The sequence below is a fragment of the Necator americanus genome, chromosome I (assembly GCF_031761385.1).
Source record: "Necator americanus strain Aroian chromosome I, whole genome shotgun sequence".
NCBI lineage: Eukaryota > Metazoa > Nematoda > Chromadorea > Rhabditida > Ancylostomatidae > Necator > Necator americanus.
In genome coordinates this window covers 21,025,453-21,040,309 of record NC_087371.1, presented here as the reverse complement: position 1 = coordinate 21,040,309, position 14,857 = coordinate 21,025,453, and the positions used below count along the sequence as shown (strand labels likewise).

The following is a 14,857-nucleotide window of genomic DNA, read 5'->3' as shown; positions in this document are numbered from 1 at the left end:
ACGGACATCACCCGCAACAACGACACGTAGCAGAATGGGAGGCGGACTCGACGAGACAGAAACGGCGCGCGCTCTCGTCCAGCAAAAGGTGATCCGCAGACGACCGAACCACGGCGACCGCTACGCAGCCGCGCGCTCACTCGCGTCCTCTGCACGCACCTTCAACTACCGTAGCCACTTGCCACGCGGGACCAATATCAGATCGGCCGCCGATAACGACGATGCAGAAGATGACACCTGTAAAGGAACGGTTTAGTTCTGTTAAGTGTTCTAGAGGGCGTGATTGCTTTCTGATGAACGCGTAGAGAGCACAAAACGTCTCATTGAGTGTCTTTGTCAGGAAGAAGATAGTTATGCCTCTTTTGGGAGCTGACTTGGTGGTGTTCTGTGCCATTTTCACATTCCTCACTTAAGGAAGTGCTGTTGTAGTTTTTTGTTCCACTCGATGGAATCCGGCGAATTTTACTCTACGTGTAACGATTACGATCATTGGTACACTATCTCTAGAAGAAGAAAGGCTCGTTCATTGAGATCAAAGGTTCTTGATTTCAATTCAATTTCATTTTTTATTCTTGCTCTCAAGCAGACCTTGTTTTTTCGACACCCGGCCGAGTCTGATTACTTCTGTTTTGAATGAATGGAAAAAAGGAAAAGAGACAAATTGTCTCTCACCCATCTAAAGGTGCAAGTGTCCCAATTTCTCTAGGTGGGACGAATAAAATGAGAGAACTGAATATCTCTCAAACTCAAGTCTGAGGGAAGAAAGAAAGCAGTTGGTTTTTAGGCATGGTCAAATGTCATGTAAAAATGTATGCCAAAATATGAACTGCAATAGGGGCAGGATTACAGATGTTACAAAGACACCCGTCTGATTCAAAATTATCTGATTATGAGCTCTGAATCGATTTGCAAGCTTTCTCGAGCATAGCATTTTGGTGTATCACGTATTTGTTTGCCATCACCGCACTGCATCTTAATTTATCTCACAAACTTGCAGTTGTAAGACCACTCTTTTGTTTCGATGTGCATTCCGCATACATGCAGCACGTACAGCTTTTGCAAAGACTTCTGCTTTTGACCTTTGCAAAGCTTTTGTCTGATGTTTTAAGTCAGTGTTTTAATCCACCAAGACACTTGGTATCTATTTGTCTATGCTGGTGGTATGGGAGGATTGGTTGGGCACGCGACCGTTTTGAACTATCAAATGGTCAGTAACAGCTGAATCCATTGCCGACCGCACAACAACTACATGACACCCATCACAAGAAAGATAAGTCAAAAGATCGAAACAGCATCTTATTATTCTTGTTATTAATTTTGCCTAGACCAGCGGTTCCCACTTCTATAAAGGAAATCACTTCACTTCTGCTGAATAGTTCTTATGACTCTGTCGCTGATTCGTATCGTTTTCAATGTTGAGAGAATGCACATGTTAATGTAGTATCCTCCACTATATACTATATTACAAATTTATTATGCTTTCAGGAATTTCCGTTATTTACTGAAATGCAACTTCAACAAAGAACCTAGATAGCTTCGCTTCTCACATTTCTGTTAGCTAAATTTTTGTTACAATAGACAACGTGATTTCCCTTTGCCAAAATTTCCGTGTTGAAAAAGGCAGTTCTTTATTACAAGTTCAAGTTTGGCGTAGTGAATCTTCAGTGCGCGGCCTATTTGCAACTGTTATAGAAGGATGCATAAATAATTAAACGTTCGAGTCTTGGACGATCTTTCATTGTAAATGCATCTCCTCAAGTCTTAACAAGGAACCTCCACGAAAGACACCTAATGCTAGGATCAAGAGTTAAAACATACCGGCCACGCACATAAACTACTTAAGATGCAGTGAGGTCATCATCAAGGGCTGATCTGAACCAACTCTAACAGCAGAGTCAAAACGACCTCAATCTTGTCCCAGTTGGCGACTGAGCTCATGAGGGTGAGATCGAGGTGGAAACGTCGCTAGCTGCATCTACAGTGGAACTAACGATGGTCCTATCTCAATCGCAACACTTCGAGCGCAACCGCTAACGCAGGCTTCGTTTTGACACGACTACAACAACAAAAATTGTCGCTGACGACAAGCGATTGACAATGTGGAATGAACTTGAAATCAAAAGAAATTTGCATTTTACGATTCCCTTATTAGCGCAATTCAATGCAAAATTGTTGCGCCGCGGACTGTTTTGTTTTTATAGTTACAATGTACAGCGGATTTGCTATATCATACAACAAAAAGAGTCATGGCGTAATTGCGAAAGTGGTAGACGAAAGTCCAATCCTGTCATTTCAACCGTTTCTGGAATTGCACCATAAATCAGCACGCTTTCGCTTGAGATTAAACCTAGAAGGTAGATGTATTTATTGCCAACACAACACTTATTCAAAGCCTTTTTATGTTAACGTGCATTTCTCACGTAAAAATGCAACATCTTGGAAAGTGATCGAATCTGCAGCAAACGATCGCGCATAATGTGATCATATATGCTAAAACCTCCAGAAAGTATTTGTTGCAATGATAAATGACACCTAATGATGTCTGTTTCCTTTCTTTCCATTTTTTTGAAATCAGAAATCTACTGTGTTTGTTCTAATTGCACCACCACAAACAATGGTCTGAGAAGTATGTGTAATTGATAAAACAATGTTTTTTTTTCATTAAGAAGTTGGGATACATAATAAACAACAATTTTATCAAAATCAACGATTAGAACATTTAGAAGCGCAATTTGGTAAAGAACCACTTGTTCTTTCCGGTCTTGTACCGTTCCTCAAACTTTGACTTAATCTCTGCGAGAGCACATCTCTTCTTCTTAGGGATCTTCAATGACTCCTGCAACAGAATTGGAAAGAGAAACTTGATGAACTTGCAAATGAATGCACGGTCAGTTACCTTATTGATATTGGCCTTGTCAAAACCAACATCAACTGAGTACCGAGTAGGAAGGAGGTGGCTGTAGGAGACTACCTTCACAAACGGTTTCAATTTATTTCGCTTTTCTTGCTTCTTTTTCCCCATGCTTTTCGTCACCTGAAACTCAGCGCTAATAAATTATATGATGAATTCAATGACAGGAAAAAAAGATATTGGCAAACCTTCAGTGGATATTTGTCGATCCCAGCAATGATAGCATGAGGATACGACCTATCTGCACCTCCTTCATCCTGAGCTTTAACCACAAGTGCTTTTCTACCTGCGTATTTTCCACGAAGGACAAGAACAACCTTTCCTGGCTTCATTATTTTACCCATGATGATCCTTTACAACAAACGACAGTTAAACACATATATAAAATAAAAGGAAAATCTTGTGCGAATATTGGAATATACTATTGGAAAAACCCAGAGAAATCCGAACAAAACGGAATAGGTATACTCTTTATTCTTTGTACAAATCAATTCGAACTAACATATATCCTTCGGAGCTTCTCCTTCTTGTTTTTATTGTGATGGAGTTTATCACCCTTTTTCGTCGCACTAGGTGCACTGCCGCTGTTCGGCAGTGCTATGAAATTGGGCTTTGCACTGCGAATGTGAGCAGCATTTTGGGTCTCACTGAAGAATATTTGATCCACTTTCCTATCCATAATGTCTTCTCCTTCGAGCAGTCCTCGTTTTTCAAGCTGCTCAAGTTGTACAAGACCTACATCTGATCTCTCCTCCTCTTTATGGTACAAATGACTATTGAAATCCTCTTGCTCAATTCCTGGTGGAGGAGCAATCCACCGTATACGACCTGCGACAACGTCTTTGATAATGAAACGGGCGGCACGTGAAATGTCGGGCACCCCTGCCCCTGACATAAATCCACGCATAAAAGCTAGCGATGAGAGTAGATTCAACGGCGACGGTTTTGAGCTTTTTGGCAACATAATTGAATAATTGCGTTCGAAGAAAGACACTGGCACACGAGACATCAACAAAGCAACTGGCCCAATATGTTCCCTCATTTGATCGACCGGAAGAATACCTTAAAAGAAAATGTATAATCCCAGTGAAGCGCACTCTCAACAAGCATTTCTGGAACAAAAGTGACACTGTAACTTCTAGACACAATAAATAAAAGACAACATATGTTTTTCTATGGGGTACTGGAGCAATCTATATAAAAAGGATAATATCTTACTGTCTGTTTCATGAATCCTCAGCAATGGACGTGAATGTGAGTTTAGTTTCATAATTAGGTCTGTGAATTTGGATTACAGTTAGTGTGACCAAGGATGGTTGACAAATGGTTTTGTGGCTTTGTCTCTTTGCAACATGTCCAATTACAGTCACAGTCGCCGTCGAAAGTGTTTGGTCGGGGCAGCGCGTTATGTAGTCAGCGGAGGCATGGACTAATAGTCTACCTCTTCACCAGCGTGATGAAGGACGATCTGATAGACAAAGGGGTTCCCCAGACAAGTTTCTACTAGTTTTTCTTCCTTATAGGCAGATCATGGCGGAGCCCAATTCCGACTAGACGCGCATGCAGTTGTATATAAGACTAGTGATTTCAAGGGCATTTTCCTACAGCTGTGCTGAGGTGAGCAAGTAAATCTAAACAGAACGGGCGAAGACCTCATCAGCACGGTTTACAATAACAACGTGCGCAAACTAAGAGAATATAATCTTAGTGAATACGAAGAAATTCAAAACGTTATTCTAAATATAGAAAAGAGAAAGTATGATTAACATAAAAGCATCGATTTGCCATGGTTTGCCAATGAACTAGTATTGCTATGGCTTCAACAAGCTAAAACTGCGGAACAGGAGAGCAAGCACTTTTGTTTTGGTTCCTTTTAAGCTCCAGAACTTCCTGTTCGTTTCTTTTTCTCAGAATAACGACCTTTTTGACATCGCACAGATACGATTTGGCCCCCTTTCAAAGGTTAGGACTGACGGTATGAATTTAAAAAAGATGAAATGGCTGAAGATGGTAATAATGCATAATGATACCAAAACCAAGTAAAAAAAAAACAACAGTAAAGGTAAATCTTCTCATCTGTGAGAAGATTCAAAACGTAGAAAAAAAGTTGTTGAGCAGAAAAGAACCTTCGCAACTGAACTATCGAGTACACTTTCTCAAGCACACCTGAGCCACCGATATGATACGGAGGAGCAAGGAGTTCCAAGTTATTAGTTGTTCTATCTGATAATGTGTTAGACGCCGGCGTTGGGAAAGTGCAAGTACTTTATCCTAGTTCCCTTACCGTACTGTGGAAAAACCAAATGCCCTTTTAACCTTAGCATTTGGCTGCGTCTCCTACGACGTGAACATTAAGCGGATACCAACATAGTTCTCACAAGCGCAACTTCTGCATGCCCAGGCATTGATAATTATCGTTACTGTTGCCTAAACTTTTAAAACACACTTGAAAAAACTCCAACCTTAGCAGAAGACAAGCTCTTCATTGAGTTTCATTTTCTGACACCAAATCATTTATAGAACCCCACTGGGGAAACTGATGCGATCCTATGCTTTGTATGTCAAGAGAGAAGGCAAAATCTGTAACCAGAGTCAACTGTGGTGATGGGACTCCTTCCCTCTAATCACGAAATTATTAGGATGGAAGGAGCACAGCTCAAACAACGACGACAATAAGAAATGTCTTATTCAATTCCATGCACCAAACTTTTGCAAAAGAGGAAGAACTTAAAACTGCAGCTAAAAAATGAAAATGGGATCAGACAGGAAAATTTACATTATCCCATCTAAATTTAGGGGAAAGTGGGAAGTGGAAATTTGGATTTAGGTAGAAAAATCATCGCTAATAAAACTTTCACGGCTGAACTGGTTTATTACAAATATGACACGAATTACTAGACTTCACCTACACATTTGAATAGAGGGTCTAACAGAACACGCAAACACAAAATTTCATCATTCCAAGTGGTCCGGCTTTGGCAAAATCTGTGAGCGAAAGATCTAGAAAACGTATGATTTTCAATTTCCCATCTAAATTCCAAAGAAACTAGGAAGTGTCTGGCGCTAAGCAGTCCGCTGGGATGCACCACCTCGTTCACTTCAATTCAAAATCGTTGGAGGTTTTAGCAGTAAGGAGGCATAAAGAAAGTAGGAGGTTCCAAAAAACAGTGCTTTAGCCGCCTTGTATAGCAAGGTTTTTTCTACTAAATACAACATTTGTCAACGTGTTCCTGTGACGAAGTTAAAATCGGCTAACACCGGCCTGAATTTCGGTGCAGTTCCGTCAGTGCCGTACGAAGCGGCTAGCAGTGGAAAGTACCGGTTTGGATCGAAGGGAGACCTTGCTGGCTACACTCATCATTGCAGCCCAAGTGAAACTAGCTATAGTCCCACCCAGATCCGAGCCGCCAGCTTTACCGCGCTGCTCCAAGCGCAGCCAGTTACGGAACTGCACAGAGCATCAGGTCGTTCTGACCCTACCACATTAGTGACCTTTTAAAGTTAACAAACTCACATATTCTGAGCATTCCGGACTATTAAATGTAATGAAATTCAGCGCCTTTTAGTTGTAGTTTTAAGACTTAATCCCTTTGGAAAGAATCTCGCACCAGCTTAGTACCTTTGTTGCTTTTGAGGAACATGAGCTCACTTCTGTTTTCGTTTTTAAAAGCGTCCCATTACTGAGTTTCATCCTTTCCAACTACTCCTCTCTTTTCCCTCTTTTTTTTCTCATTTCTCCTCTCCTCCTTCCTCACTCTCCTACAACTCCAATCTTCCTCACTTATTACGAGAGTTCCATCGTACACTTTACCTTGTCTGTAAGGTGTATGTTTATCTATGCACATTATAATAGTAGATCCTCAGATTGACAAATAAGACCAATAATATAAAAAAGTGGCTTATTCAGATTCTTTTGGGACCACTTCCAATACCTGAAGGATACAACAATTTGTTACAATAAACTAACCATTCAAGAACATTTCATTCCTTCCAAAAGTGAACGAAGGCATCACAAGACCTGGACAGTCACACAAACACAGCTGAAAAGAAATTGCATCAAGAAAAAATGTTATTCAAATTGGTAAGTGAACAAACAAACGAAGTACTAAAAATACACAAAACATACATATAAATGAATCTTTTTAAAAGAAACCTACTTGGTTGTCCAAGTGAACTGTTTGGAAATGCCGAGTTTTTCCCGGAGTCACAGAAACGGAAACCTTCTTGCTTCCGGCCAATTTGTTAATTGTTGAGCTTTTGCCCACGTTCGGATATCCTACCATTCCCACAACTACAGGTTTAGAGCCAGGAATGTCAGAGGCATAACCGATGTCCTTCAGATATTGTATGAGTTCGTCGCGGGTCCGAAGATAAAGCCGACCACATATTGATGATGACACTGTGGATGATAATGGTAACATTTCGCAATCTTCTTCGCCAACTGAGGATTGTTCGAGGGCGGACCTCAACTAGATGGAATTAGTAGGAATAACATGGATCAATCCATGTAGCAATTACAGAAAGAGGTCACCTTAATAGTAATGTTAAATAAAAATATATGAGGTTCCTTAAGTGCGATAGGGAGAAGCTGATCCTCCTCAGGTGAAGAAGGTTTAGCTCATGCGGTGCAGCTCAAGTGAAGGGGGTCCTTTCACCAACCGTTTAAAAGTGAAGGAGGTCCCTTCCATAGATGCGATGGTCGGAGCCGGTGCTCTGACCCCCTTCACTTTTGGGCGTTTGGCGAAAGGACCACCTTCGTTTGAGCTGCACCCCATGAACTAAACGCCTTTCACCTGAGGACGGTCCTGCTCCCTATCGCACCTATGGTCCCTTTCCCAACCCTTCAAAAGTGAAGGGGGTCAGAGCACCGGCTCCGAGCATTTAAAAGTGAAGGAGGTCCCTTCCATAGATGCGATGGTCGGAGCCGGTGCTATGGGATCTATGTGAGGTCCACAGCTTAAAAAAAACCACAGGAGTCCTTAAGTGGAAGCAAGCGTAAGTTTGATTTTACACCAAACATGCTTTTTGCGATTAAACGTGCCTACCTCGCTCCGTCATAAACTACATTTTCTCATTTTCTTGTAAGCCGCTTAAAATTATCTACGCTTAGTGTTACGTTACGTAATGCTGCGGTAGTAGGTGGTACTCTTTAGAGCTGGCGGTTCCGATCCAAGCCGAGTCCTGACTTGTAGCAATCAGATTGCAGAGATGAGTAAGGTCCTACGCAATTTTACCAGTTTCATAGTGTTTTTGACCCTACTTCAAACATATGACACGTCGAATAAGGCAATAAAATAATTGCCCATACCATTCACTTCATTTTTCTACATATCCAAATACTTTAACAGTAGTCAGTAGATGAACCCCAGACACTACAGACGAATTTTGCAGCTTTAGCGTATATGTGTTTTGCTAATTTTTACCAAAGCTTGCAAGCCAGAACACGACTAGTAGCTACTAATTCAGAAAAAAATAATGGATAGTTTTGCCTTGTCATCGTTACTTTGAATACAAGAAGAATACTCACCAAAAAATAGCATCGATATTGTTCCCAGTTAGGTATTTTGCCCATTCCATAAGATGATACTCCTCGAGAAGGTCTGCCTTGTTGATAAGCAAGAGAACTTTCTTTGCTGGATCAACTTCTTTTGCATATGCGTCGAGATCTTTGCTCCAGAAAAGAAGTGGATTGCGTGCATCCACAATCTGAAAAAAAGAAACATCGAACAGAAGGCCAGAAAGAGAAAACCGCACAATCGAAACATGATCCACTGGTGATTAGCAATAAAAGTTCAAGTAATAAAAACAATCCCCACAACCTCCAAAAAAAGCAAATGTTTAAGTGAACATATAGGTCTTAATGAGGTGTCGACTTTTACATGTTTTGCAGTTTCTCATGTTAGAAATTGCGTGTTAAGAAAATGCTTGAATTCCACAGAGAAGAATTACAATACATGCATGAAGACGACCTAATACATAATTCACTGTTCTCAAAAGGAAGAATTGAAGAACATTACTGAATGGGTAAAAAGAGGAAAAATAAGATTTTCCCAAACCATTCACTTCACTGCTTGATGACCCACCTGTACAATAATATCGCTGCGTTCAACAACTCGCCAAAGCTCTCTCCACATGTCTGGATTTCGTTCAAAGGGCGTCAGCGCTAGACCATCATGCTAAGTCATTTTCTTTAGGTTCATGTCGTTCCGGAAAAGAAACGGAGATTACCTCTTGCAGTTCAGACAAATCTGACCTCCACTGAAGAAAGATTTCATTCTCTAACTTCATCAGCTCTTCTGCACTAATCGAGAGATCTTTACGCGGTCTTCTTGGGATTCTTAACCGATGTTCGAACTGTTTTTGCAGTGCAATGCTATTCTTGTAATCAGCTCGAGAAGGTACAATTACGGAACCGTTTCTGGAATTAAAAATTCACTAGAGAGAAACATTTTTGGAAGCGATAACATGCAAAGCCTTACTAGAGGAATAATAGTTACAATGCATGCAAAACTAACTACAATATATGCAAAACTCTATTTAAAACACCTACAATACGTAATATGCTCGAATACTCACTAACTTCTCGACAACGCAAAACTGGTCGCGTTCCGCTGTGAATTCTGTCCCCGCCAGTTGTGCTCTTGCAAGGAATTCCTCGAGACTTGTTTCATCAGTAATTGAATCAATGCATTTTTTCGTACTCTGCAATTAAAAATGCACTGTGAAGACTGCAGAGGTAGATTAAAATGATCGAACGCACAACTCCGACAAAAGCTGGACTCTCAATGTCTTCGGCATCGTATTTTGAACGCTGATGTTCTCGCCGTACTCGATCACGCTCATTAGTGAGGGAATTTCCAAGAGATTTATTCGCTCCAGTGGGCTTTTTATTCGAAGGGCGACGTTTCGTCATATCCGAAATCTCGCCGAAGACCAAAACACGATCGCAACGGTAACCAAGTCCTGGATGCAACCTTATCAATCCAAATATAACTAGTTCATCTTGAGACTCATGCAGAATAAGATAATGGCAATAAGAGAATGAAAAAGAAATTTTAAAAAATAAATAACAATTTAATTTAGAATTAGGAGGAAAAAGCAAAAGAGTTGCGGACATGACAGGCACGGTAGAGTACACGAATCACTCCGGGACCGTCAAGATAGGAAGGAAGCTATCGTCCTTTGATATCGCTGCATTTTCTGCCAAATCAAAGAGCGGTAGTTGAAGTGCCTCACTGCTTGTTATTTTGAGCGTATAAGCTTTAGCTTTAACTAAGTCTACTCTTATTATACTCATAATTTGCAAAGGGACGAGAATTTTGGGGTGATATATCACATACTTCTTAGATGATCTTTCTCTTTTTGTTGGTCTCATTAGTTCTCATTTTCTTCTTTCTTTTTCCACTTTTGCATAATACATGTCACTGGAGAAATCTCACCAACTAAATCAAGGGCTAGAAGCTGGATTTTGTCATGGTTGATGCCAAATCATTGTTGTAACCTTCGGTTATGTGAATCCACTCTTCCGAAGTTTGCGTCTCCTCTTTGCACTCCCTTAGGCTGAGATTCCTTAAAACTGATACCTTCTTAGAGAGATATGATTATAATTCTATAAGTTTCGACATCGAGAACATGCTGCTCTCATCTTGAAGAACTCATAAATAAGTAAGGGTTTCTAATAGTTCCTCAGTATTTGAATTTACAATAAGAATGCATGTGAATGTTGGGAGCATGTTAGGAGTGATCACACTTAATGATTTAACATCAGTTGTAGTATACATCTTCATTCTTTTATTTGGGAGCCTTTCACGTACTTTTACTTGCACTACTGCTCCTTTTGCATACTCTCGGGTACTGCGACTGTACCTGTAATAGTGAGTGCAGATATTACAGTGCTGTAATATCTGCACTCGGAGCGCGAAAAAGGTCACGGAGCACAATTGAGTAGCTGAGTCAGTCGGAGCCCTAAGACCTAAACAACAGTCTTAGAGGATCCACGACATTTACGTTGAAGCTATTATGTAAAAATGAAAACAGAGCTGGAACTACTACTGTTTTAACTTTACCAAATCTTCCAAACAAGAGGGAAGATGTATTTGTGGGGCCACTCAGTGGTGCCCTTACTTCTGGAAGATCTGTCTTACTTTTTTCTTTTAGTAACTTTAGCATACATGTCATAGATCCTCTAAGACTAATGCCTAGGTCTTAGGGCCCGACTGATTTAGTTATTTACTTCCAGAAACAAGGGCGCCACCTCAGCTACGTTTTACTCCAAACAAGTTTACGAGAAATGAATAACTAAATCACATCATGTATAACTTCCAAGAAAAAAAAAACTGAAAATGAACTCCATAGCAATCCACGATTACAAAGCATGCATGCAAGAACTTCTATTCGCACATTTTCAGTGGATTTTAAAGGAGACCCTGGGTTAGCCTTTATGAAGGCTGTTCGCGTTCGTCTGCTTCGCGACTTCAACGGGACTTTCAGAGGACAAAGCCGCTCCTTCCACAATCCACGATTAGCAATCCATTCGCCGAACTCTTCATTCGACTTCGATGCACGCTGCGGCCAAGATGACGCCAAATACAGTAGGAAAACAGTTCGATTCTGGCGCGTCAGAGTGTCCCCCACAACTATATTTTACCTGAAAGGCGTTGAACTTAGCGGTTAGGATTTAGAGGGAACAATTGCTAGCACCACTCATCGCTTCAGTTCGCAATGGTTCCACTTCGATCCTAACCGCTAGCTCCAACGAGCCGTTTCGAGTGCAGTCGGCTTATGCAACTGTACTGAACATCAGGACAGTTTTTACCCAATTAGGTCTTATAACTGTACGGGTCTGGGCACTTACTACTAGTCCTTCATAGTGGACACAGAGCTTCTACACAAAGCCATTGGCTAATCCTATGAACAGGTTCCTCTTGTTTGAACCTATCTTCATGCTACGCAATAACGAACTTTTACCATCAACGCTGTTTCTTCTCATGCATTTTTTAAAATGCCTAATTCGGAACAGAATTCCCCTTCTAAAATTTCGAATGCGCGTGGAAAGATGGGAATTGGATGAAAAACTGATGATACAATTGCTTACTTGCTCAGTCAGATGGGCCGTCTTCACTGGACGTGCGGGCCCCAGCATCTTTTCCACTCGCTTCATTCCCTCGCCATTCTCATCCAATATGTTCTCAAGTTTCGTGAGCGACGTTGACGAGGTCCTTCAGCCGTATCTAGTTGAGCTTACAGCTGGTTCATTCGTGCAGCGAACACATATCACCCCATCTCGTTGAAGGCCTCTCTCGAGGGCGTTTAGCATCTCTTGAAATACACTCTAGCGTTCGTTTAGTCCATCTATCGTCGATACTTCTCGCAATGCCCATCTATACTTTGCTTTCGACGTATATGCCGCCAAAGCGGGAAGGATTACTCTTAAACGCAGCATACCACGAATCTGGGATGGTACGGATTCCAGGTGGAGTATCCGTATACGGGGTCGTAGATTATGGAGACGGGGGTAGTTCCGCTCAGCTCTCCCTGTATCACTGCAAACAGCCGCTTCCAGAATGTTGTTTTGTACTACGCCATATATTGCAACCTCTTGTGTCGCTCTACCTCTTGTGCCGTCTCCGCGCTGCGATTCGTCAAAAACCAATTCGGACTTTCTGCATTAGACAGTAAGGGAGCTGCGCGTGCAAGGGTGGCACGCTACAATAGAAGGTATCGTACAAAACAGCATTCAGGGCCCGGCTGCTTGCTGTGATTCAAGGAGAGATGTGCGGAACCACCCCGATCTCTATAATCTAACATAACCGTGTATACGGATACTCCACCTGAAATCCGTATCACCCCAGATTCGTGGTATGCTACCTTTAACTCGGAGCTGCGAAGACAGGCTAGGTGATGTGCACGCCGGTTAAACCTCAGAAGACATCTCTTAGGGGCTACTTTGTAGTGAGTAGCTTTGTAGACTTGGCAGCGGTGCTTGCCCACGTCTTCGCCTGGTCCTTCAGTTTTCCATGTTTATAGAACGTCCAAGGTAGACGTATGACGAAGATTCCACGATCTGGGAGCCTTCTTTTGGATTATTCGCATACCTGTTCTCTTCCCTTCTTCGTTCAATTCGTTGAGCATCTTTTCTGCTCCATTGGTACTTCTCGAAAAGAGAACGATGTCCGGAAAACGAAAGTTCGAGAGGAATCTTCTGTCAATACACGAATGCCTTTTCTTCGCAAGAAAGTGATTCCATTATCCACTGCAATGCAGCCATGAACAGTTTCGGCGATATAGTATCGCCTTCTCGTACCCCCTTTCCAATGGTGAGGGGGCGGTGGAAAAGTTGTATCGTAGTGGTGCATCGATCGTAGCAATTTGTTAATATCTTCACATACGATGCGTCCACACCTTGGTCGACAAGAGCTGACAGTATTCCATTCGTTTCTACGCTGTCGAAGGCTTTCTCATAGTTGACGAAGGTTAGAACAATTGGCCTGTATTCCTCTTCTGTTGCTTTCCCTAGTTTTGCGTTGAAGTCCCCGTCAACGAATTTGTAGAAGGATTTCTCGTCGCGGATCACTTCCTCCAGCTCTTCATAAAACACATCCAATTCGGATTCATCAGGTGCTGATGTTGGTGAGTAGCAGTTGATGTTGCTACTCACCAACATGACATGACAAAGAATGCCCAGACGATGTGACAGGATCTCGTGAGAATCAACAAAATGGACGGCAGATAGGTGCCCAACAAAACCAGCACTGCATACATTTCACAACGGAACCTTCTCTACACGAATGGAGAGTGTACCAACATTCTTCTCTCGAAGGTCGCTCCTTCTGCTCTTGGTCTCCTGGAGAGCAATCACGTGAAATTTGATACGCTCTGCTGCTCCGAGAAGGGCATGTAGGTCAGCGTCTGTGGACACTGTTCTCGCGGTGTAAGTACACAGTCTGGGACAGTCCCCGTGGCGAGTCCTACAAATGTTGCTTTGGTCCACAGTCGAAGACTATAAGAACTGACTATAAGAAAGTCTGACCATAAGTCCTGAGGACTGACAATTTCTTATAGTCAGCTTATCGCGGAACTGCTAATATTGGGTTCTATCCACGAATAGATAGATGCTACCATGTCCCCAACAATGCAACTTATTACAAGTAGTGGGACGATAGTAACTTGCAGCGCGTCTACGATTGTGCAGAGCACGCCCACCATTATGTACCGTTTCAAGATGCATCGTTGGGAGGTGGCATCATACAAGACTGTTCAACATGCTTATTTCTGAATTACCATAGGGGATTCGGATGTGTGGTGGGGCCAAAACGACATGAAGCATAGTGCAGTTGCGTAGGATCGAGGAAGGACCCATGCTAGTGCCATCTTTCTTTGCAGTTCGCGATAGTCCCACCTCGATTCGAACCCCTCTCTCCATCGCGATCAGCAAATCACAGCCGCTTATGCAAACTCCATGTCGTTTAGATCCTACTATATAGATGCGGTAGATGGAGCCGGTGATCTGATCCCCTTTCACTTTTGAACGGTTGGAGAAAGTGACCTACTTCACTTTTAAACGGTTGGAAGAATTACCCCCTTTGCTTTTGGACGGCTGGCGAAAGGACTCCCTTCACTTGAAAGCTGCACCGTATGAGCTAAGACCCCTTCACCTGAAGAGCGTCCGGCTACTCCCTATCGCACCTGTGTACTTACGTGTAACATTAGGTTCAAATGTACTTCAGAATTTTCAATGTAAACGCACGAAGAAAAGCTTATCCTTGAGACCTGGGGTAAAATGTCTGGGGGGGGGGACACTCTGACGCACCCAAATCGAACTGTGGCCGAAGAGAATCGTGGCGGGAACTTCGACTGTGGCAGTATTGCATCTGCACTGAGAGCGCGAAAAAAGCAATGGAGCACAACAGACGTAAAGACGTCCATAGAACACGTTAATCGTTAAAC

General features: G+C 42.2%; 4 protein-coding genes across 5 annotated transcripts; 1 reads left to right on the top strand and 3 right to left on the bottom strand.

Annotated features, from left to right (window-relative positions):
- Positions 1–34: 34 nt before the first annotated feature.
- RB195_006387 (uncharacterized protein) lies at positions 35–256 on the top strand (the record flags this gene model as incomplete). The annotated part of the gene is made up of 1 exon (XM_064179440.1): positions 35–256. The coding sequence occupies one exon, from the start codon at positions 35–37 to the stop codon at positions 254–256; it is 222 nt and encodes a 73-aa protein (XP_064036395.1).
- A 2,463-nt stretch (positions 257–2,719) lies between these two features.
- RB195_006386 (uncharacterized protein) lies at positions 2,720–3,255 on the bottom strand (the record flags this gene model as incomplete). Its single annotated transcript, XM_064179439.1, has 3 exons — positions 2,720–2,836; positions 2,897–3,034; positions 3,100–3,255. 3 exons carry the CDS (start codon positions 3,253–3,255, stop codon positions 2,720–2,722), a joined length of 411 nt encoding a protein of 136 aa, XP_064036394.1.
- Positions 3,256–3,398: 143 nt separating this feature from the next.
- RB195_006385 (uncharacterized protein) lies at positions 3,399–13,042 on the bottom strand (the record flags this gene model as incomplete). Of its 2 annotated transcripts, XM_064179438.1 has the most annotated exons (9): positions 3,399–3,973; positions 6,879–6,951; positions 7,069–7,375; positions 8,439–8,617; positions 8,995–9,087; positions 9,140–9,329; positions 9,492–9,613; positions 9,672–9,874; positions 13,006–13,042. In XM_064179438.1, 9 exons carry the CDS (start codon positions 13,040–13,042, stop codon positions 3,399–3,401), a joined length of 1,779 nt encoding a protein of 592 aa, XP_064036393.1. The 2 variants fall into 2 exon arrangements, with proteins under 2 accessions (XP_064036393.1, XP_013304088.2); XM_013448634.2 differs by lacking the exon at positions 13,006–13,042 and having other exon boundaries at positions 9,672–9,824.
- Positions 13,043–13,115: 73 nt separating this feature from the next.
- On the bottom strand, positions 13,116–13,574 carry RB195_006384 (uncharacterized protein; the record flags this gene model as incomplete). Its single annotated transcript, XM_064179437.1, has 1 exon — positions 13,116–13,574. The coding sequence occupies one exon, from the start codon at positions 13,572–13,574 to the stop codon at positions 13,116–13,118; it is 459 nt and encodes a 152-aa protein (XP_064036392.1).
- Positions 13,575–14,857: the final 1,283 nt, after the last annotated feature.